This window comes from Vanellus vanellus, assembly GCF_965231255.1.
Source record: "Vanellus vanellus genome assembly, chromosome: 8".
NCBI classification, from domain to species: domain Eukaryota; kingdom Metazoa; phylum Chordata; class Aves; order Charadriiformes; family Charadriidae; genus Vanellus; species Vanellus vanellus.
Window position 1 is genome coordinate 23,992,855 of NC_138913.1, and position 25,106 is coordinate 24,017,960.

At 40.2% G+C, this 25,106-nt stretch overlaps 1 protein-coding gene across 1 annotated transcript in view; it reads left to right on the forward strand.

Moving 5' to 3' along the window:
* The first annotated feature begins 8,108 nt into the window (after positions 1-8,108).
* PIK3CB (phosphatidylinositol-4,5-bisphosphate 3-kinase catalytic subunit beta) overlaps positions 8,109-25,106 on the forward strand; it is a 53,113-nt gene continuing 36,115 nt past the window's right edge. Inside the window, exons 1-6 of the mRNA XM_082487185.1 lie at positions 8,109-8,328; positions 11,214-11,439; positions 18,161-18,384; positions 21,234-21,416; positions 21,678-21,848; positions 22,894-22,971. Of these exons, the coding sequence (XP_082343311.1) occupies positions 8,176-8,328; positions 11,214-11,439; positions 18,161-18,384; positions 21,234-21,416; positions 21,678-21,848; positions 22,894-22,971 (1,035 nt within the window). The 5' untranslated portion in view covers positions 8,109-8,175. The remainder of the gene's footprint in view (positions 8,329-11,213; positions 11,440-18,160; positions 18,385-21,233; positions 21,417-21,677; positions 21,849-22,893; positions 22,972-25,106) is intronic.

Sequence of the window (25,106 nt, forward strand, 5' to 3'; positions counted from 1 at the left end):
CGGAATTTCAGTGGCATGGTACGAAGTAACATACAGAATAAACTTTAATCGTGAGTGCATTAGATCCCATCTTTAAGAGAGGGTCACTATTGGTCCTGTCTCAACCGGGAGGTCTAGTGAACAGAAAATACACTTCGTAGCAGTACGTACATTGCTTAGCGTAGGTGCTTCCTCTTGTCACGTTAAACCTTTAAACAAAACCTGGCTTGCAATTCCACATTATGCCCGAGCTCATCCCTGTGAGTACTGCCGGAGCGTAACAACACTGTTCTCACCCCAGCCTTGCTTCTGATACGGTGTCTGCTCGTCACAGGGTGAAGCAGGTCGTTCCCAGAGCCGATGGAAAACTAGTAATGTTTGTTGGTATTGTTTTTCCATTGTGTGGCTAGGGAGGTGGGGGACAGCCAAGAAAGGGGAAAAACATAACAGCGCTGCTTCTGACTGTCGACTGCCCTCAAAGTGAGCTGCAGATACAGTGAACCTGCATGCAGGAAACAACGTGACGTATGAGAGTCAAGCTAGTGCCTGAAGTGATCCTGTTGTAGTCACTATAAATGCAGTGGAAGTCAGCAAAACGGGAGTCCCATGCAACACTCTGAAACTGCTGCCAGGGTATGGACTGCAGAGCAGCGGTCATGGACCTGTAAGCTCACAGGCTGTGGCAGCAGCTGTCAATTTGTTATGATTTTAGGAATAGAAGAGGATATAGTTCTACAGAGCCGTGAACTGGCACACTGATCTGATGTGTATATTTGACTTCAGAGTCTTCAGAAAAAATCGGAATTCTTTCAGATATAAAGAAGGAGGGATTTTTCCTTATTTTTTTTTTTTTAAATGCCTCCTAAGTCTCATAGGACATAAACTTTCTTGCAAATTCTGACTTTCCGTCTCTGCTGCTAGATTCTTTTCCCTTATTTGTTCTCAAATATTTCCTTTATAGCTTGCTCATCTTTTAATAGTATTGGATGTTTACGTAGTTAGAAAAACGATTACAATGATTATATTGTGTAAGTGCTTAGTGTTTCTCCTACTTAGCCTATGTGATACGCTGCTGCTGTTTCCTAGAAAATTACTGTGGTCAGATTGTCATCCAGTCTGTTCTGGACAGTAAGATATTGTTTAAACACTGTTCTTGTGTGTCTGGATAGGGTGGCCCTTTTCAACTGCTTTCACTGCTGCAAGACTTTTTTTCTTTTTTTTTTGGCCCCTTGACTGCCACATGACAGAGCAAGCAGTAGATAAAAAGCTGTATTGATCACAGTGATGATCATCTTGAATGTGGTGCTTAACAGTTGTAATAACTTATTATATAAAGCAGAAGTCTGGATAAGCCAAATGCTCCTAGTTTTTCGTCATTAAACAAGCTAATTTCTGATGTTCGTCCTGTATGTAAATATTAATGGTTTTAGCGAAAAGAAAAATAAATTCAGGTTTGTATTTAACCTGAAAAGCTGTAGATACTTACGTGCCCTTCAAATGCACCCTTGTTTGAAAGAGGTGTCTGTAATCTATTTGGGATAGCACACTATGTGTTTTTATTTCTTCTTGAGAGAACTGTGACCACCAGGCACGCATGCTTCTAGTTTCATGTTTTGGTTAGGAAAAAAAAAGAGTGGGCTGCAATTCACAGAAAAATATATGTGGCTTACTTTTGACTGTCATCTTTCCTGAAACCCTTTCAGGAATCAGTGAAGCAGCAGCCTGCTTTTGGTAGTCCTTTTTTTTTGTTTGTTTGTTTGTTTTTTCCTTTTTTCTTTTCCTAGTGATATCTTTGGTTAGATGTTGAAATACACTTTTGTTGAGAGGTGGAGGGAAGCTACAACTGAAAATAGGGCTGTTAGAACTAGAGCAAATTCTTTTGTCTGCCTGGAGATAGTAAGTCCTTTAAAAAACAACCCCCCCCCTCCCCCCCAAACACACACACACACACAAACCCCCAACAAAACAAGAACAACCAAGAACCCTGCACCTGGGAACACACAGCTGTTCTCAAGAGCTGTTCAGGGACTGTGGTCTGTTGGCTGGTCTCTCCTCCTTAAAATGTCTGTCTCGTGATCAAGGTCGCAATACAGAGGAAAGACAGAAAATTAAATTCTGTAACTTTCACATTGATTTCACAGAGGAAATTCTCACCCTCTGCAGGAATCCATAATGAAGACAAAAATAGCTTACATTGCTTCTGTGGTGAAACAGTCTGGTCTGTTAGTGAAGTAGTGTCAAGACAAGTGAATGTTTATAGAAGCCATTGGTGATGGAAATCTACGTAACTTACTGCAGGGTTCGCTAGATTCCTCCCTGCTCTTTTACCTAGCTGGAACTGTGTTAGTGTGAAGTATTCGTTTTGCTGTAGGTATTTAGAATTTTAATTGTCTTTTATTTGGGAATGCTTTCTCCCTGTTGGAAGGAAATGAAAGTGTTATTTCATGTGTTGCTGAAGTTGCTCAAAATCTGGGCTGTTGTCAGAAGGGATGGTCCTGCCCTGTTCCCAGCTAAGTGTCACCACCACCTTCTTGCTGTGTTCCTGCAGCATGCCTGCTTAGAAAGCTGTTCTGACTGAAAACTAACTTTAGAGAAATACCTAAAATCTCAGATGGATCAGTGCTGTGATCTTGCTGACAGAAAGGGCAGTATGATCTTCTGTCAGTTTTAGCCAGTTGTAAAACTGCATCTCGAGGCCGTCGTTACCTGAAGCGCTGTGACACAATGTGGAGGCTTGCAGCTGCTGGAACGAGATCATCTCTTTAGATCCTTCTGTGATTTGATTCAGCTCGATATGTCTAAGAAAACTACTCGTTGATTCCACCTGGATGATAAGCTGAAAGGGTTCCTGAGGAGAGTGGAGGTGTGCTGAAGCGGCTGTAAGGTAGGGGAGCAGAGCTGGGCAACCCAGAACAGGGGGAGCGGGAGGGGGCAGGCAGGCATTCCCCTCGAGCTAGCAGTGAGCCTGGCACCCTGCTGCACAGCTTCACCTGGAGTGTATTATGAAATCCATAGCATGGCAGTGTGGAGGCTTACAACCTAGATGTTGACAGCTTGTAGTGATAGTTGTTCCACTTCAGTCTTAATACTTGGTGCACGTACCAGATGCACAGATTTATAGAGAGAAAAAATCGCAGGCAGTTGTCTTGGTTTGTGAAATCTTGTTGTAGGGCTTCTTGTTTGTGTACATTAAATAAATACAAAGATCAGTGTTAAATTTTCTTTCTTTTTCTCATTTTGCAGATGTTCTACTGATCTGTGTGTCTAAGCAGCTCTTTCAGAACTGGTATATTAAAATACAAATTGAGCGTTTTTGAGATTGAGAGTGTGTATATGTATACATATAAACGAATCTGAAATGCGTAAGTCAAAGTTCAGAGAAAATTTAGACTTTACATGGGAAGTTTTGAATGCTGTCTATCAACACGACGTACCTGTGACTTAGAAAAGCATTTAGTGTTGAGCTTTGCTGCTATTAAATTCAATTAATCATTGATTATATACTTGAATAGCCAAGATCAAGTACTGTTTTAATTACTTCCTCCTTTTGTATGAGAAGTTGTTACCTACATGACAGTAGGTAAGAACAGCTATGAGGTTAGTAGCCCGAAATAGCTTTTTATTATTATTTTGATTGTTGTTTTTTTCTTTAGCTGGCAGTTGTTTAAAATGTCTCTGGTATTCCTGCCCCCAATCCGGATGGCTTTCTGCCTTTGTGTCAATTAGTAGATGTGATACTGTTAGTTAGTCACTAGTGCCACCACACATTTTACAGTTTGGCCTATGACTCGTTCTCACAGCCCTCTTATGTTGGCAATCAGTGTTATTTTCAGTATAAATACTTGTTGTCTCTCAGCCCCTGTGGTGTCGGTTACTGGTGGAAACTGGGTGCTGACTGTAAAAGACACTAACCTCTTTCCTTGAGGAAAGAAATAGTAAGTGCGTGCCTGAAAGCAAGAATAGCTTCCCAGCATGCTCAGATTGGTGTGAGGCTTGCTCTTCCTTTTTTAATTGAAAATGGAATTTAAAAGATTCTGATGTCTGTGTTGGAAGTCTGTAATTATAAACAAGTATCTTACAAGAACCTTATAACTCTATGTGTTGTGGTGTCTAGGCTGTAGGGTATGTAACAGCATTTTTAAGTCGTGCTTCTTTAAACATTTTAAACTCTTGTTGATGCACTAAAGGGTTTCAACAATTGCAAATGTTGTGGAAAAACATCTGAAAAAGGATGAAAATAGAAAAGATCTTATGCTGAATTAAAAGAGAAATTATGAACAAAATGACACAGAACAGATTAATGTTTTCCTTGCTGCTGTACTTGTTAAAGGAATGTTTTATAATGGTGATACCATGATGACCACAGAAAATAACTGAAAATATACTGTGTGTGCGTCCAAGTATGAAAAATCTTTAGGTTTAGGTAATTCAAATGATTTTTCTGTGACTACTATTGTCCATTACAACAAAATTGCAGCCAAGATTTTATGGGTAGAAGGAGCTTGATGGAGGAAAAGAAATAATATCCCATTTAAATAGTAGCTTGTTAAAGATATACTGATTGGTAATGAGGAACTACACGTTTTCTCTAGACTTCTGGGTAAATGCTGTGTGATTCTAATAGTGTGGTCTGTGTTACATGATGGGGTTATATTTTATTTCTTTCCTTTAGACAATTTAAGAGATCACACACTGTGCTAAGCTTTCCACATCCATTGATAAGTGAAGGGATGGATTTGTAAAGATCTGGTAATTAAGATAAGATATTTTCATACCTGGCTTGTTATTGTCACCAGGTCTACACCCCTACCTCCAATTCTTTTTGTTTTGATTCAGTCTGGTGCAGTGTAGTGGATTTTTTGGGGGGAATCAGAATCATAGTATGGTTTAGGTTGGAAGGGACCTTGAGGATCATCGAGTTCCAACCCCCCTGCCATGGTCAGGGACACCTTCCATTAGACCAGGTTGCTCAGAGCCCCATCCAGCCAGGCCTTGAACACCTCTAGGGATGGGGCATCCACAACTTCTCTGGGCAACCTGTTCCAGTGCATCACCACCCTCAAAGTGGAGAATTTCTTCCTAATACCTGATCTAAACCTGCCCTCCTCCAGTTTGAAGCCATTCCCCCTCGTCCTATCACTACATGCCTACTAAAAAGTCCCTCCCCAGCTTTCCTGTAGGCCCCCTTTAGGTACTGGAAGGTCACTATAAGGTGTCCCTGGAGCCTTCTCTTCTCCAGACCGAACAACCCCAACTCTCTCAGCCTTTCCTCATAGGAGAGGTGCTCCAGCCCTCTGATCATCTTTGTGGCCCTCCTCTGGACCCTCTCCAACAGGTCCATGTCTTTTCTATGTTGGCGACTCCAGAGCTGGGTGCGGTACTCCAGGTGGGGTCTCACCAGAGCCGAGTAGAGGGGAAGAATCACCTACCCTGACCAGTTGGCCACACTTCTGATGCAGCCCAGGGTATGGTTGGCTCTCTGGGCTATGATTGCGCGTGTTGAGATTCTCATCAATCAGCACCTCCAGGTCCTTCTCCTCAGGGCTGCTCTTCATCCATTCCCCGCCGAGCCTGTATTTGTGCTTTGGATTGCCCCGACCCTAATGTAGAACCTTGCACTTGGCCTGGTTGAATATCGTGAGGTTCACACGGGCCCACCTCTCCAGCCTGTCCAGGTCCCTCTGGATGGCATCCCTCCCCTCCAGCATGTCTACCTCGCCACACAGCTTGGTATCATCGGCAAAATCGCTGAGGGTGCACTCGAATGAGGACCTGATGGTGATAAACTATTATTCAATAATGATGATGGTAGGAGCTCCCTAACTGTTGTTTCTAGTAAGGAAAAATATTTTTCCTTATGCATTCATGCTTTCTGAAAGTTAGAGGTTTTTTGTGTGCCTTTAATCAAAACTGTACTATATTTTTATCCTGTACAAGTCAAATACGAAGTGATCCACATGTTTAGTGTGGTAACAAGATGTCATGCTTGGGTGGGTCCTCACAACTTTGCTAAGGCTGAATAGAAAGGTTTTGAAATGAGTCGGGTCTCATTATTCAGTGTATTTACATGGCAGTTAGAAGTGAGACTTAAGTGTGTTGTCTGATATCTAAGGCAGCTTTGAACTGACAAGCAGATAGTAGCACAGCTGTGGTACCAAATCGCTGCTTTCAGTATTTAGCTGGGTTCCCTGTGGGTTTTGGACTTGCTATTCCACTGGTGACTGGTAAGCTTTAGGAGATTTCAGCTCTTTCTAGTCCGCCCTGTTTCTCTGCTGGAGATTTTCACCTCCTGATTTCTTCCAAATGTCAGATGAGTGATTTTGTATATTAACGGTAACTGGAGGGATAGAAACCAGTACTGAGAAATGAGGCAGAGATGGACTGTGGACTTTAAAGTGGTGATTTAAATAGCACTATTTGTTTAGTAATGGTGATCAGTAAAAGTTAGCACTGAACAGCCCTTTGTAATATGTACAAAATATTAATAGCTTGTTTGTCAATAAAAAGTTATGCTCCTCCAGTCGTTGATTTTTGTGCTGCTGGCATAGTCTGTTATCCATTGTAGGCACGTTCAGCTTTCCCCTGTGCTTCCTTGCTTGCTTATTTATTTATTTCATTGCAAGCTGTCTGTATCAAGCAAGGGATTACAAAGAGACTATCTGAAGTACCACTTTTGTATTTCTGTTGTCAGCTAAGGACAATGATGAATATGAAAATGAATTGTTTGATTTAAAAGCCTACTGATTTTAAAGAGTTGAATTTCTGTGAAATAGGAGTATCAAACAAATTTGACTCGCTACAAATGAAGCGTTAACTCCTGCATATCATAAAGTTTGGATTTAGTTGGACGGGACTCTGAGCAACCTGATCTAGTTGGAGGTGTACCTGCTCATTGCAGGAGGGGTGGACTAGGTGATCTGTAAAGGTCCCTTCCCACCTAAACTGTTCTATGATTCTGTTCTATGATTTGCTGATGAACTTGTTGGAACCTGCTGTGATGTACGAAGAGCAGCAGCCCAGTGTATTGGTTACATCCTGCTTTTTCTGCTGGTGCTGTTATAGGGGAGATACCTTCGGTTAAGCAGAGCAGGCCTGGGTTCAGAGTGGGGAAGGGATCTGGAAGAGAAGGGAAGGACTGATAAAAGCAGTGGAAAGCTGTAATAGTAGTGGAGTTGCATGTTCTGGCTTATTTTTTCACAAATGGTGATTTCCCGCATCTCGTGATGTCCAACAAGAATTAGAAAGGTGTAGGGGTAACTTGTCTTTATTGGAGAAGTGCTTTACAGTAGTGTTTTATTACAACACTTCCCATCCCTTTGTCAGCTGACGAGCGTTGTCTGGATGAAGAGGAAGGTAAAATCTTCAGTGAATAGTGATTGAAGGGAAACCACATCTTTAGAGAGTGGTAATCAAAGGATAAGACTTGGAAGGTCAGGAAAAGTAGTGGTAGCTTTAAAAGTAAATAAAAATGTCTTGAAATATGAAGGACAAGTAATCAGGAAGCCAGTGTAACGAGCTGAAGTAGACCACACTAAAGCCTCCCTCTATCCCACAGCGGATGCAGTTTACACAGTGGGTTGAAATCACAGGAGATGATCTTTGTTTAAGGCTGAAAGCAAAGTGGGATAAATGTCTTCGGAGGAAAATGTCACTTTCTAATAGAGTTGAAGATTATTTTCTTGCTGTTAATACAGACTTTCAAGTTGAATATGTCACTCTGTCCACATTTGTGGACAACTAAAGGGAAATTTGCAAAAACAAAAGGAAATTGATCATGTGTTTTCATATTAAATATTGTCATGCTTTGTCCAAGAAGTTTGCTTTGTTTGTATTTTATGCAGGTAAATAGTTTTAGAGAAACTCTAGAATTATTTTCTTACTTTGTTTTATCTAAGCTCTAATTAGTTAGTTTTTTCTGTTGTTACTTTGCCTTAATGATACAAACATCTCAACAATAGTGCTTTACCAGGCAAGTGCTTTTATTATACTAAATGGAATTAATGAGTAAAACTATGCTTATGTGTTTGCCGTACTGGCATTTGAGACCCCAGACCTGCAAGCTGAGCTGTACGAGCAGGCTTATGTAAACTTTCCAAAGGCTTTAAAATGTGTGTCTAATTATAGAAGGTTAAGTATACTGAATTTTAATTTTCCCCCCCTAAGGCCATGTGGTTATGATATTATTGAGATTCCATAATGCCTCCTGCCGTGACAGACAGCCTTGACATCTGGGCAGTGGATTCGCAGATTGGTGCTGATGGCTCAATATCTGTGGACTTCCTGTTGCCCACTGGAATCTACATCAACCTGGATGTCCCTCGAGATGCCACCATATCTCATATTAAACAGGTAATACCAAATGGTCAATTAACTTTTTAGTTAACTTATATTTGGAATGAGTGCCGTTTCTGATTTTTATGTGCCTTTTGGCAAATCAAGTAATGATTTTGAGTAGGCATAAAAAATAAGGTATTGAAGGCACATGCATAGCAGATTGATAAATAAAGTTGTATATATATCTGGGGGTTTAGAATGTTTTTGAGCAGATGGCGAGGTTTGGAGAAATCACTTCTTGCTGATGGTTACACTTCAGAGAATATTCTAATAGCTCTATATTAATACTGTATTGCTACATCTAAACCTTTTTTTTAACACATTGGTAATACGTTGTACGTTGATTTAACATTAAGATTTGCGTGCAAACAGGAAACACTGTGTCTAATTTAATTTTTAACATAGAAGTCCTAGATTGTGATCTTGCTTCTTTTGATTGACACCAAAGATGGATGCTTTAAAAACTATGTATGCTATTTCTTAAAGGTTTCGTACAAGTGCCTTTTAGGACATCACTTCAAAAGTGAGGGAATACTCAAATCAAAGGAGGGGGAGCATGTAAGGAAATAACCACAGAAATTAAAGAATAATCTGCTGATCTTTCATGAGATAATGGCCACGTGAGGACATTTAGACAAGTTACTCTGGAATTAGGTAGTGGGTGCATTACAACACCAAGTAATCTGCTCCCTAAGCATAATAATTTTCTAAAAGAAAAAAAGTGTCATTTCCCATTCCATTGCATTGCCTGGCAAATAAGTACATTGGTTTTCATTCCTATTCAGTCTGACAGTATTCACTTGTGTATAGAAATTATTTTATTTGTATCAGTAGAAGCTTCATATAATTTATTGTACTCCTAATTTGAAACTTTCTAGACACTGAAGTATTTTTTTTAATGCAGTGGAGCACTTAGTATTTTAGAAGAAATGACAGCGCCCCTAGAAATTGAAGTGAACTGAAAAATAAGTTTGGTGCTATATTCAAATACTTGAAATTATTCTGACTGGAAAAATGTCATTGTTTTAGTAAAAGGGAAGCCTGAGCAAGTACAGGTTAGTTGCTGGGCAAGGTAATGGAGTAGCTGATAGTGATTTCAACTGATGAAGAGTTTAAAAACCAGGTGTGTAAGTGACAACAATAAGAAACTTTAACTAAGCTGTCTGCTATAAACAGGTACTGTTGATATTTAGCTGTTTTTCAAAGAAAAGGATGTTGATCATAACTACAGAAGTCTTTCATGGAAATCACTGTATTTGAAAACAAAACGATTATGAAGACTTTGACAGCATACTGGACTAGTACTGGCTTTGCTCCCACTACGTTGCTGTGACAAGTCCTAATTTGTGGACCCTAGGATGAATAAATAGAGGCCTTGAGAGCAAATATAAGGAGTTTATCTTGTACATGAAACTGTTAAGATTAAAATAAAATAAAAGAAGAAAAATAGCCAATTATTTGAGGGCTGAAAAATTTTTCATTTCTGTAGACGTTCTAATTCAACTAGGCCACTACTTTGGGTCACTGGAAATCAGTCCTTTCAGTGGAAGTCACTTCCAGGGACTTCATGGCGTTTTAAATTTTACAGTCATTAAGGGAAATAATAAGTATCAGTAGCTGGAAATTGATGTTAGACAATGCAGGAGGGAAAAAAAAAAACATACGCTCATCACTGGTTTCCACTTGGACATCAAGCTGTTGACTGCAACTCTCCGAGTGTGGCCATCCAGCCAGTTCCTTATCCACCGAGTGGTCTGTCTGTCAAATCCATGTCTCTCCAATTTAGGGACAAGGATGTTGTGTGGGACAGTGTCAAATGCCTTGCACAAGTCCAGGTAAATGTCGTCAGTTGCTCTTGCCTTATCCACCAAGGCTGTAATACCATCGTAGAAGGCCACCAGAAATTCATTGTACAAATCTATGAAATACATGCAGATATGTTCAATTTGGCAAAAGGAATTCAGTTCAGTTTCAATTATTTGAGAAGAGGGTTTTGCCACTGCATTATTGATCCTGCAGTTCCTGTTTCGAAATAAGTTTCGGTAACAAATCCACAAAATGTAAACTTGTAGGATAAAAACATTCTCACAGCTAACGATTTGAATAGTATTTATGTCAGGAGAGCTCTTTTTACTTCCAATTTTGGTTTCTGCTAAGGATTTTATATATTTTATGTATTTGATGCATTGGTGTTACTTAAGGTGTAATCTGCTACGTAAGTGTTCAGTTCAGTAAAGAATTACTTAGTGTTCTGTGCGTGACTTGCATGTCTTAGTGGCCTGCCAGTAAATTACAAATAAATTTACTTTAACTTCTCCAGACACCAGGGAATTTTTTTATTCAGGAATTAGCTCTATAGTGGGAACTCGTTGTCTACATATTACAATAATTTCTGGAAAAAGAAAGTATAGATGTGTCTTGAGGGAGAAGGATTTTGATAGGAAGCCATAGGAATGGATGGAGGAGAGTGATAGTTTGCTGATCAGTGTCGAGAACATCTGTTTCCAGAATCAGTAAGTGCTTTGTCACTGTAGTGACAGCCGCGGTCCTGCAACTTTACTGCAAATAGGACTATATTGGGTCAATCCCAGGATAAGCATCAGGATGAGGGTTAGCGCTGCCTTTCTCTCATCACCTCATAGTACTTGTCCCTGCGTGTTTTTTACCCCGGCATATTTATGCACACAAGTTCCTACTTAAAAATAGCCTCGAGATAGTGACTACAAACAAGCAAAGTAAATACATAGTGATATATAGCGATAAAAATTAACCAAGTTGGCAAACATGTTACTGTTATGTTCTTTTGGGAACATAAATGGAAATAATTGTTACCTTCAATGCCACAAGACATTTCCATGCTTTCTTGTTTTGCTTTATTTATTTTTTTATTTTCTTTGCAGCTGTTATGGAAGCAGGCACATGCCTATCCACTCTTTCATCTCCTCATGGAGATCGACTCTTACATGTTCTCATGTGTGAATCAGACTGCTGTACATGAAGAATTAGAAGATGAAACACGGAGACTTTGTGATGTTAGACCCTTTCTTCCTGTCCTTAAACTGGTGACGAGGAATTGTGATCCAGGAGAAAAGTTGGATTCCAAAATTGGTGTCCTTATAGGCAAAGGTAATTACATTTAATTTTTTTTTGAAAAAGGAAGGTAAACTTTGTTTTGTATGAGGATTTTAATTGGGCAGGTAACAGTGGAAAAAATAAATTAAAAAATAAGTCTTTCCCTGACAGAATTTCTCTTTCTCAAACTAATACTGATGTAGTTTAAAAGAATTTAAATACTGAAGACAAAACATTTGAAAGTTGTTGAAAGCTACTTTCTGTATTATATTTCAGCACTGTATTGTATTACTACATAAATCAAGAGCAAATTTTATTTTACTAGATAAAAAAAATCCAAAATAGTATTACTAAGTGAAGTAAAGCATAATCCCTGAAAAGTGTTATCATAAATAGCCTAACAGCAAACTGGATACACAGAAGGAACTAGAAATTATTACGGTTTTGTTATACATGGTTTCTGAGTTGGTTAACAGTATGATTCTTGTTTTTGCTCTCAATTGTGGCACTGATTTTCAACAAACAATGAAAAGCTATTTTTAAAGGTTTCACAGTAACTTGTTCTTGATGCTATTTCAGAATTTTCAGCTTTTAAATCTACTCTGCTTGGTTATACAATCAAGATTGACAGGGTCGTGTGAGGTCATACCTCTTGTTTTAAAACAATGAACCATTGTTAGCTCTTTCATAAAGACTGCAGGTTTTGTTTAGATTTCAGCAGTACACTGTCTGCGTATTTGTTAAAACTGACAATGGAAACAGTTAGCCAGTTTAACCATTCAGACAGATTCTGACAGATTCACATTCTTTGATTGAATATTTTGCTTATTTTATAGCTGTGCGAGATCCTTCCTTATGCAGCCCCTATTCTGTACCTTAGCAGTGGAAAAAATGTGTTCCTGTCTAAGCTTCTAAACTTAATATTTTGTTCTCAAAAGGTGTTCAGTGCTTTGTGTCATTTGGACAATGTCCTTCGAAGTCCAGCAGAAAAGAAAGGAACAAACACTTGCAGGCCCTATATACTTCCTGGAGTCCCAAAGCATCACAGCTGTGTGGGCTCTCCGCTGTGTATTCTCTCCTTACATATTTTGGAAAAGGAACTTTATGGGTCTCGGATTGGTTGAAATTTCAGTCCTGTCATTTTGACTTGAGTAGCAGATTTTAATCACAAGGAAAATACAAGAATAAATTCATCTATGTACGGTCCCACAATCCTTCTTTTTTGACTTTTAAACAAAATAAAAAAGCTGATTTAATCTTCCTGTGGGATTAAAAAATATAGTTTGCAAGCACTTCTTTCTCTCTGTGGTCTTTCTGATGCATTTGCTGTGCTTTCTTTGCATTTGCACTTGTGAGGAGAGGCTTAAAACTTTCCAAACTATCTTGAACTCAGAGTGATGTTGGCTTTTCTGTTTAGTAGTACCTAGGAGAAGCATTGGTTCTTGCTGTTTAAACTAAACTCTCAGGCCAGGTCACATGGGAATTGTGCAAGTAACTTTGGAAGTCCGTTGAGGTACTGAACAATGTAGAACACAACTCACTTTTGAGCAGCCATTTTGGATGGGATGTCTGAAGAAACCTACTTACGTAACCTTAACTTAAAGGTAATAAGGAGAACCTTGAACGTCAACTACTGCAATTGTGGAAGCCCTATGGAATGCCTCTGGGTCAAGATTGCAGGGGTTGTCTCCAAGGGCAGTAGGCATCTGCTGCTGACCTCCAAACCAAGATGATAAGGCCAACAAAGCAATATTCAGGTCACTTAAGCAAGCTTCGGGTCAACAGAACCTGGTTCTTATCTTCAACTACCCAGACGTTTGTTGGAGGAACAATATTGCAGCGCATGTCATCCATCAAATTCCTGGAATGCATACAAGACTGCTTCCTTATACAAATGTTAGATGTGCCAACCGGGAATGAGGCACTGCTGGACTTGCTACTTACTACAAAGCAGGTTTTCTTGATTTGTATCTCGGTTAGTGATAGCTTTGGCTGCAGTGATCACAGTATTGTGGAGTTTGGGGTCCTGCTGAGCACGCTGAAGGTTAGTACTAAGACAAAGGTTTCAGATTTTAGAAGAGCAAACTTCAGCTTGCTCAGAGCTCAGTTGGGAAGGATTCCATGCGAAGCTTCCATGGAGGATAAAGGAGTTAGCGAGTACTGAGAGATTTTCAAGAACACTCTCCTGGAAGCAGAAAAACAGATCATCCCCTTTAAAGGAAAGGGAAGTAGGTGGAGCAAGAGACCCCCTTGGCTTAACTGTGAGCTTCTGAGTCTGCTCAAAACCAAGACAGAAACATACCAGAGGTGGAAAAGCAGACAAATACCCATTGAGAACTACAAGAGCCTTGGCAGGGTGTGCAGAGATGCAGTTAGAAAAGCAAAGGCTCAGCTTAGATTGAAATTGGCCAGAGATGTCAAAACCTACAAGAAAGGGTTCTTCAGGTACGTAAACAACAAGCAGAAACAGAAGGAACATATTGGCCTGCTGTTAAACAGGAGAGGTGAATTGGTCACCAACAACGCTGAAAAGGCAGAGGTTCTCAACACTTTATTCACCTCTGTCTTTTACCAGCACTGGGCCCCCAGCCTTGGGTTGTAGTTTAGCCCCAGCCAGCAACAAAGAACCACACAGTCTTTCATTTGCTCTCCCCCAGCAAAGGAAAGAGGAAAACAACAGCGTGATAGAATGACCAGGGAGTGTGATAGAATGAATCTGCCAGGCCTCCCCATATTTGTATTTCAGCCATCTTTCTCCATGCCAGAGAGGCTTTAACTGCTTGGCCTGTTGATTGCAGCACGTTTCACATTTGTGGATAACCTGCGTGACAGTGTCCATGGTCAAGTCCACCCCTTGGTCACAAGCTCGTCTATGTGTTGCATCTCTTCCTTGATGGCCTGAGGTGTCATGGGCCCACCAAGCTGTGAATAATTCACCTTTATGTTACCAGTCCAGATCCACCTGAACCACTTCAATCTTAGCAGCCTGATCCACCTGCTGGTTGTTTTGATGTTCCTCAGTGGCCTGACTCTTGGGTACGTGGGCATCTACGTGTGATACTTTTACAACCAGATTCTCTATCGGTCAGCAGTATCTTGCCACAATGGGGCAGCCCACATGGGTTTGCCTCTGTGCTGCCAGTTGCTTTGCTTCCACTGCTGTAACCACCCCCACAGAGCATTTGCCACCATCCAAGAGTCAGTATAGAGATAGAATACTGGCATATAGAGATAGAATACTGGCATATAGAGATAGAATACATTTTTCCTGTTCAGCAATGTCTAAAGCCAGCTGGATGGCTTTCACCTCTGTAAACTGGCTGGATTAACCTTGTCCTTCAGCAGCTTAGGCAACTTGTGTAAGACTCCACGCAGCAGCCTTCCATTTCCAATGCTTTCTCACAGTCCAGCAGGATCCATCAGTGAACAGGGCATATTCTGATTTTCTGGTAGTTTGTTATACGGTGGGGCCTCTTCCGCATGCATCACCTCCTTCTCTGGTGATATTCCAAAATCTTTGCCTTATGGCCAGTCGTCAGCTTCCAGAATCAATCAGTCATCAATTCCAGAATTCCTGGGCAACTGAGGTTTCCAATTCGAACCCGCTGTGTGATCAGTGTGATCCACTTACTCCACGTAGCATCAGTTGCGTGATATGTGACAGGGATCCTTTCTTTGACCATCCAGCCCAGCACCAGCAGTCAGGTTGCCGAGAGGAGCTGTGCTTCCGTACTAACCACTTCTGAAGAAGCTCGAACCCCCTCCTATGCTGCCAATATCTCTTTTTCAGTTGGCGCATAGCAGGTCTCAGATCCTCTGTATCCCCAACTCCAAAATCATAGGGGTTGGCCTTGAGTCTCCCCTAGTTGCTTTCTGCCAGAGGCTCCGGGTAGGGCCATTCTCCCTGGCTGCAATGTAGAGCACGTTTTTAACATTTTGTCCTGCCCAGGGCTACTGCATGAACTACTTCCTGTTTAGTTTGTTCAAAGGCTTGTTGTTGTTCAGGGCCCCATTTAAAATAATTTTTCTTCTAGGTCACTTGATAGGGAGGGCTCACAATCAGACTGTAATCTGGGATATGCACCCTCCAAAAACCCACAACATGTAAGAAAGGTTGCATTTTCTTTTTGCTAGTCGGTGGAGACATAGCTGCTATTTTCTTGATCACATCCATTTGGATCTGATGGTGCCCATCTTGCCATTTTATTCTGAAAAACTGGATCTCCTGTGCAGGCCCCTTGACCTTACTTTATTTTATGGCAAAAACAGATTTCAGAAGGTCTTGAATTATTTTATTCCCTTTCTCAAAAACTTCTGCTGTGTTGCCCCATACGATGATGTTGTCTGTGTATTGCTGGTGTTCTGCAGCTTCACCCTATTCCAGTGCAGTCTGGATCAATCCATGGCAAATGGTGGGGCTGTGTTTCCACCTCTTGGGGCAGTTAGTTCCAGGTGTACTGCACACCCCTGCAAGTGAAAGCAGACTGTAGCCTGCACTCTGCTGCCAAAGGGATTGAGAAGAATGCATTAGCAGTATCAATTGTGGCATACCACTTGGCTGCCTTTGACTCCAGTTTGTATTGAATTTCTAACGTGCCCGGCACGGCAGCACTTGGCAGCGGTGTGACTCCGTTCAGGCTGCATCTACTGTTAGCCTCCACCCTCCATTAGATTTTTGCACTGGCCATGTGAGACTATTAAAGGGTGAACAAGTCTTGCTGATCACTCCTTGGCTCTCCAGTTGATGAATCAGCTTGTGGATGGGAATTGGAGAGTTTCAGCTGATGCGGATATTGCTGCTGATGCACCATTGTGGTAGCGATTGGCACCTGTTGTTCTTTGACTCTCAGCAACCCCGGAACAGAAGGGTCCTCCAAGAGACCAGTCAGGTAGACAGCTGTTTTAAGTTCTTCCATCTCCAAGGCAGCTATGCCAAAAGCCAACCGGTATCCTTTTGGGACCTTGAAATACCCTGTCGTGAGGTAGTCTATGCCAAGGTTGCACGGGGCCTCTGGGCCAGTCACAAGGAACGCTTCTGCCGCTCATTCCCAGTTAGGCTCACTTCAGTTTCCAATAAAGTCAACTGTTGGGATCCCCCTGTCACTCCAGAAATACAGATGGGTTCTGCCCTTTTATATCTTGATGGTATTAGGGTACGCTCTGCACGGGTGTCCAGTAGAGCCTTATACTCTTGTGGATCTGACGTGCCAGGCTGTGGAATCCACACAGTCCAATAAACCCAGTTGTCCCTTTCCTCCACCTGGCTGGAGGTGGGGCCCCTCTCATCCTGGTCATAATATCCGTTACTCAACTTCCAGTGATGAAACTGGTTCATCATCATACCTCACTAAGCAAACTGATTTCTTTGTGTATTTCTTCTTCTGTATAGAAGTGACTGATACCGGCACAGATTGGTTTTCTGGTTCAGCTGCAGTGCCGGTTACTGGAGTTTGAGTAGCTGTAGTGCCAGTCATGGGGTTGGAGTAGCCATAGTGCCTGTCACGGGGGTTGGAGTAGCCACAGTATCTGTTGTAGGAGTTGGAATAGCTGTAGTGCCTGTTGCAGAAGTTGGAGTAGCTGTGGTGCCTGTGAGTCTGGTTTCCTTCTCTTTCCCCTGAGAGTGCTGTATAATATCAAGCAGTGTTTGGTAGGTACTGCCCAGGGCCGAGCATAGTGCAGTAAGTTGTGCCTCCTGGAATAGCCACAGCATTTTCCTGTCAAATATTCTACAACTTTATCAGGGTCCTCTAGTTGTTTGGGGATGAAGTCCCAAAACATTGGAGGTTAGAAGTTCTCTAGATACCTGCCCGCATTCTCTCACATGCCGTGCCACCCATGACTATTCAGCCTCAGGGCAGATCTCTGGGTGGTGTTCTTAAATAGTTGTTTAACCCTAATCATGACCCCAAACACATTCAGGAGACATAGGAATAGGAGCACGCTGGTTTGAACATTGCAAGGATATTCAAAATCCTCAAACTGTTGCACCTGTCCCAAAGGAGAAAAGGGAGGCAGAAGAGCTGGGGAAAGGTATCTCCCCGTTTCCCTCATGGATTTGGTGCAATTATTAATAAATTCTAGGAGATGGCACCCAAGGTATGGACAGGACAGCAGTGCCACATAAATGTACCAACATAACCATGTGAACAGTGGTGGTGTTATATCATAAGTTGATATTACCCAGGACAGCAAAATGATAATCCTGATACCTCTCCCAGAGGTGATAAACAGCATCGTGGTAAGTACATAGAGCATATAAGAATTTACGTAACTCAGCCATGCGAACAAACAAAGCAACATTGTGACAGGCGACTGTTTAACTAAGACAATAAACGCGTATAACAGATTTCTTTTAACATGCTCTACTCGGATATGTCGTTACCTTAACCCTTCACGCCCCACATCAGGCACTGGAAAGGACTCTTGTGGTGTAGCCCCAGCTGGCAACAAAGAACCATGCGGTCTTTTGCTCACTCCCCTGCCAAGTGGTAGGATGGTGGGATAATCAGAAGAAAAAGGCAAAACTCACGGGTTGAGGTAAAGGCAGTTTAACAGAACAGTGAAGGAAAGAGGAAAATAAAACATGGTTAATGTACAGCTGCTCTGAAGCTGTGATTCCTGCTTTTGCCGAGAAAGGTTGAACCAGATGATCCTTGAGGTCCCCTCCAACCTGGTATTCTATGATTCTATGACAATAAAGATTTGAGTAGGGTGGTAAATAGATGGGCAGTATTTGTACAGGTATGTATCATTTTGCTTGCTTGAATTTTTTCAGGTCTCCATGAGTTTGATGCCTTACAAGATCCTGAAGTGAATGACTTCCGAGCTAAAATGCGGAGACTCAGTGAGGAAAAGATTCAGTCGCTTGTGGGTCTTTCCTGGATGGACTGGTTAAAGCACACTTACCCGCCGGAACAGGAACCTGTTATCCCAGAGAGCTTCCAAGATAAGCTCTATAGTGGAAATCTTGTAGTGGCTGTTCATTTTGATAACTGCCAGGTAGGAATAGTTGTTTATCACATTTCATGTACTGTTCTTGATCCTGATCTGAATTAGTATGTGATTGATCAAGGATGTAAACCAAATTGAATGCTAACATTATGGTGTTTTCTCTAAAATGCAAATTCTTTCACCAGGATCCTTGACTCTTGAAAGAATGTGAGGAGGTGAACTTACAGTTGTGAACTGAACTTCTAAAGTCAAATTACAGTTCTACTTCTAAAGTCAAAATGTACAACTTGTATGTTCTATATTATTTCACGTTTATTTAAATGTAAAACATAATTCAAGGACTTTTTTGGGCTCCCTGTTGTGTTGCTTCACTAGCATTCAGTTTTAGGCTCAGGGCATGCTGATGAATTGGGAGGCACAATATTCAACACACTTCGCTTTGTGTGTGCTTCATTGTTGAACATCTTTGGGGTTGATCTGCTAATTAGGTTGAGCAATATATTTTTTAAAAAAGAGGAATTAGTATTCCCTACACTAGACACCCATATAGACAAATAAAACACTAGCTGAGACTTAGAGTTACCTTTCTGTTTCAGTTAACAAATCCATAGCTTATTTTTAAAATAAAAACCCCTTTAGTTTCCACCTAAAATGATTTAGCTTCTGTTTTTTGATGTTGAAGTTGCTATGTTTCTCCTTCAGTCCAGCATCCCCATTATTCGTTTTTACACTGTGTGCTTTCAGATAACAGTGAGAGAGCAGCATTGGAAACCTTAAAATCTCACAAGTGTTTAAATATATCAGGCTACATTTGGTGTCCATTTTGACCCAGGTGTTAGATACTGGTTTTCTAATGATTTGGCTTATTTTATTTACAAAACTGTATTATTTCTGATACTATCTTTTTAAACTTAAAAATTAAAAAATCCAAAATGGTAAAATCGTATCTGACTCTGGAAACACTAAATGCAGAGGTGAATGCTACACTGGGTCACCAGTAGCACTAGCTGATGTTGGATGCATAGGTGTTTATATGACAAAACCTTTTTCCACTCCTCTTTGGCTTAATAGAGGACTTGTAGTTGTCCAGGAGTGAGACTATCTGTGTGTTTGTCAGCTTTTGATTAAAATATTGTGTATATATATGTATATGATAACCATACAAAAGCAGTGCAAAAGTTCATGCTGGTGCAGAATGTATTTGCCTGCCACTGGAATAGCCTGGGCTGCTGACATTTCAAATGTTTCGAATGCTTCTGCTGCCAGTTCTGACCTTCAAAGCTATTAACACTTCAAATCTGAGCTGCTTTTCAGAGCAGTCAGCTCTGTTCCCGACTTTACTACTTGCACTGAGTACTAGAATCATCTCAGGAGAATTAAATTGAAAGGTATGGGGAATGTTGCGTTCTTTCAGTTTGAAAGCTGCAAGATCGAGAGAAAGGAATATTAAAATACTTTTTACGTAGAATGTGTGGGTGAGCTGTAAAATTGTCTCTGGAGCAAGAAAGAGAGACTGATCCCCATTCCAAGGCCAGGCTGGATGGGGCTTTGAGCAACCTGGTCTAGTGGGAGGTGTCCCTGCCCATGGCAGGGGGGTTGGAACTCGATGATCTTCAAGGTCCCTTCCAACTCTAACCATTCTGTGATTCTGTGACATACATGTAAAGACCTACAATTTGGAAGGAAGGCAGCTGCCATGGAGCACCAGCTTCCCGGGAAGAAAAAATGTCATTCCCTGTCTACCCACTACAAGTTATGATAGAAGAAAAAAGCCTTCGCAGTTTGGCTTCACAGTTTTTCCCCCTCTTTCTGTAAGGGGGAAGCTGTTGCAAACCATGCAGAAACTGAGAAAATACAGAATTAATTTTGCCTGACTTTACAGAGTTGGATTTTTCCATTAGGGCCGCTTGGTTTCTTACCTGTAGACTTCTGTATAAATAAAGCGCGGGTCAAAAGAATGTAAGCTGGACAACACTTCACATCTGTAAATAACTGCTTTTAGAATGCTTACATCTTCAGGAGTGTGTGTAAATAAAAAAAATCAAAACAAAAAACCAGAACTCACTGAATCAACTTTTGCAAATAAGCGTGTGCAGAGCGTGCTGTGGTAGATTGAGAGAGAGAAAAGATTTCACAGAAGACCTTTACATTAGCAATTTTAAATGAATTTAAACCTTTTTTTTCTTTTTAATTTAAAAAAAAAAAAGAAAGTAACTTCTTACCTTTACCTCTTTAGAACGCATCAGAATTAGAGATACTTTGGAAATATATAGGTAGCCTCTGAAGATTTGATTTAAAATTTTCTTTGAAAATGCAGATTCTTTCCGTGTTGTATTCGGAATGCTATGGGTGTTGGCTGATACCCCTCTTTTCTGCGCTCCTCCAGATTAGATGGTGTTACTGTACATAAATCACATTAGCATTTTTTTCTGCTGTATTACTTGAAGCTTTCTTTTCATTCTGAGTACAGTGGTATCTAGAAAGAGGGTAACTTGCCAGTGGCCAGAAAAAAGAAAAATTAACACATACAGTACTGCTAAATACCTTGAAATGCATGCAGGATTTATTGTCTCCCTCGTTCACATTCTAAAATACAAGCTTTTAGATCAATATCCTGATCTAGAAGTCTTTAAATCACTGCTGAATCAATTAGATAAAGTTCTGTGTTTTTAAAAATACTTCTGATACTGTAAAAGTTTGGGAATTGACCATTTTGCAGCTTTTAGGGTGACTATTGCTCTGCACTGAAGATGTAGATGTTAACTGTAAGTGTTAAAATAGACTCATTTTAACAGCTAAGTATTTCTACCTATTTTATTGTGTATGCTGTGATTTAAGCCTTGTACGAATGACTATGACAAGTTTGACATTCAATATTCCTGTTTGTGTTTTGTTAGGATGTATTTAGTTTTCAGGTATCTCCTAACATGAATCCCATCAAGCTGAATGAACTGGCAATCCGAAAACGTTTGACTATCCACGGAAAAGAAGATGAAGAAGTTGATCCTGCTGACTATGTGCTGCAAGTTAGCGGAAGGCTAGAATATGTTTTTGGTGATCACCCATTAATTCAGTTTCAGGTACATAAAGCTCTTTGGAACTTACCATAACAGTTCTGTGGTGCCTTGGCCAAAGTTTTACCTTGCTTCCTGTGCCATGGGTAGTCAGCCATGCTGAGCAGTAATACCCTTCCTCCTCGTGTCTGCAGCCCTCTCCGATTGTAAAATACATGTGCACCATTTCCTTTGTGTCTCCGTAATATGTAATTTATTTCTTTGATTTCAAAGTTGCCGTAGAAATATTCTGCTAGCTGATAACAACTGTTTTCCTTCGGCTTTTAGTATATTCGCAACTGTGTGATGAACAGGACTCTTCCTCAGCTGACTCTAGTTGAGTGTTGCACCATAAAGAAAATGTGTGAGCAGGAGATGATTGCCATAGAAGCTGCCATAAACAGAAAATCATCCAACCTTCCTCTTCCTCTGCCACCAAAAAAAACAAGAGCAACAACTGTAAGTTGATATGGAGCATATCTAATACCCAAAAGGAACAATGACTTATGGACTATAAATCGTAGAAGCTTAGAATTGTTTGGGTTGGGAGAGACATTAAAGATCGTCTAGTTCCAGCCCCCCTGCCATGGGCAGGAACACCTTCCACTTGACCAGGTTGCTCAAAGCCCCATCCAGCCTGGCCTTGAACACCCCCAGGGATGGGGCCTCCACAACTTCTCTGGGCAACCTGTTCCAGTGTCTCACCATCCTGAGGACCGCAATCACAATGCCTGGGATTTGTGCTACTACTACTGTTTTCCAGTGTAGGTCACCTGGGTCTACTCCGAGCCTCCTGTTGCTTGTGAGAAGGTTTACATCAGAAATAGCAGACCTTGGGGCTTTTGGGAAACTTCTTACCTTCCCTAGTCTCATCCATCCTCCTTCTCCCCCCACCGTCTCCTTTCCATTGCTATTGATTCTACTTTTAATCACAAACCATAAGAGCAGGTAATAATCTGTTACCAGCAACTGGAGAAGTTACTGCAGAGAAATTGGATTTTCCAGCTCCCACGCAATGTGTAGGCTCCACTAGCTTGGGCAGCAGTGGTCTGTGATCTTTCCTGTGAGCCCAAATATCTTGCACGGTGTTGCCAATTCAATGATGGCAACTTTTGCCATAATATAGTATGATGCTTCATTTACTGCTGAAGTTATGGCCTGTAACTCTAAGAAATGCTGACAGACTTTGCTCTGTTACCCACTCTGTATGTATTCAGGATGAACAATACATTTGAAGGGTTGTCCTGAATTGTCAGCCAGTAGCACTGAATGTATGTTCTCACCCCCACCCCACCCCCCTTTCAGCTGAGTGTTTTTTCTAACTTTTTTTCCCTTTAGGGGACCTTGTATGGTCTTGTAGTTATGGTAACAAATTTATATTTTTAAAAATGCATCTTTTTTAGTTTGTGTTTATGATTTTTGCTTAAAATGCTCAGCTTATAAAATAGGTCTCAGTATGTTATATTGGTTAAGAATGAACTTGTATCTTTGTTTCCCTTCTCAGAGTGTATGGGATATTTCCACCCCTTTCAAGATTATTCTGTTAAAGGGTAATAAACTAAATACAGAAGAAAATGCCAAAGTAAGTAACTATGCCTAGTATGAGAAGATGTTCTCTTCATCATTTTAATAATTTTTCAATGTTTAGTGAACTCAAAATCTTACAGATTTCAATTTAGCAAAAAAGTATTTTTAGTTATTACCAGTTATATTGTTTGTATTGGTTAAAATCTTGCTTTATTGCTTAAAGTATTGCTTTATTGTCTGAGGTTGGACATTATCGAACATTATCGATAATCGTGGACAGTGTGATACAAATGTTCATAGGGTACTTGATTTTTTTTTTTTTTTAAGACGGTATGTTTAAAGTACTGATATTGGTGTGAAATAAGCTTATTCAAACCAAACTTCGTAAACATCTGACAAACAGAAGTAGATTAAATATTAAACATTTTTCAGTGGAATGTAAGGTATTTTTGTAGTCCAGAATATATTCTCTGTGTGTCTGAGCATGAACTGCATGCTTCTATACAATCTGTCTTTTATTTTCTAAACATGCTGAACAGAACAAAAAGCTGTAGTATCACTTCCTGTAAAAATGTCCATGACAGGGCTACTGACTGTTTTACAGACCACAAGTTGTTAACACGTGGGAATTTATTGCACAACTACTTTAAGACCTTACAAGCTACTTGCCTGTGAGGTAGAACAACATTTATTTCCTTTATTTTGTTTGACAATCAAAAATTAAATAGGTGGTCTTGTAGATTAGGAAGAAATTCAATTAGCCATTGAAGTTTGCTGTTCTGATGCTTTATTCAGGATACTCGGTGCACTTTTTTTTTTCTTTCAAAACTATTGTTACAACCTGCTTGCATATTAGCATCACTACATTTTACTGCATAGCTAAATGAGCCAGAGTTACAATTTTAGTACCTGAGACACTGTGACTGTGGAAATGGATGGCTGCAAAAACAGATGTTTCCCTTTTCTTTGTCTAAACCATTATTTAGCTAGTTGTAATATCTTTACATTCTATGGACTCTGAAAGTTTTTAAAAGCAAAGGGAAGGGAAAAGAGAAAGTGGATTTCAGAAGCAACATATATATATGAAGTCTGTTTTTTTTTTTTTTTCCCTACTTAGAAAAAGTGAATTTTGCTTAATTTCAGTATGCTTTTAGAGGAAAAAGAAAAGATGTTGGTTATCAGCTTGAGGAGAAACAGGAAAAATTGAAAATTCTTTGGTATTGGTGCTTGTGGACACTATCTAAATATTATTTAATTTTTTGAATGCTTTTTAGTCTTGAAAACTGTAAAGTCCTGTAGTTACCCAAGACCAAGAATGCACGTAGTAACCTTGCACACTTGTGCATGTTTCCCTGCATTGTCTGTCTACACTATGATGGAATTGGCACTATTGAGAATGTATTTGTTTTTTAGTCCTGATTCTGAGGCTGTTTAATTCACTGTCATTGTTCTTTTAGTTTCATTGTGCTTTGGATCAAGCCAATATTCATCCATTTTTGCTGAAACGACCAACAGGGTTGACAAATGCAGTGTTTGTAGTGGGAAACAAAACGTTTGTCAGATGGATAGCACTCCACGGCTGTGAGCTGGATTGACTATTTTTACCTAGAGCACGAGTGACTTCATTCAGCTGTTTCACAACCAGTTTTCCAAATACATGACACTTTAAATTGCTTTTCTTATTGTCTTGCTCTTTGGCTGCACCATCGGTACATGCTGTTTCCTTAGTAAAAGTGGAGTGTCAGAATGAAAAGAATAAAATTAGGATCCAATCCCTTACATTAACAGGATCGGAAATCATAGAATTGGAACTAACCAAAAGGCAAGCAAAATAGCAGTGTGTTCCAACAATACAATGCTTTGTTACTATTAAATTTTACTTGATTGCTTATGCTTTTTATATTAATAAAGTAAAAGAAAAGTCAGGGAGGTGCGGCGGCATATGAAGTTATAATATCACATGATAATAAGTCAAAGAACAATATTCAAAATAATGTAAATGTGAATTTAAACCCTTGGTTTAAAAAAAAAGACAGATTTTAGAATATTTACTGTTGCTAGTGTTAAAGCACAAGCAGTTAATAAACTAGACATAATCATATTTCCATAAGATATCTTTAAATCAGCGAAGGAACTTCATTATGAATTCAGTGGAACATACAATTAATCTCTAAATGCATTAATAAAGGA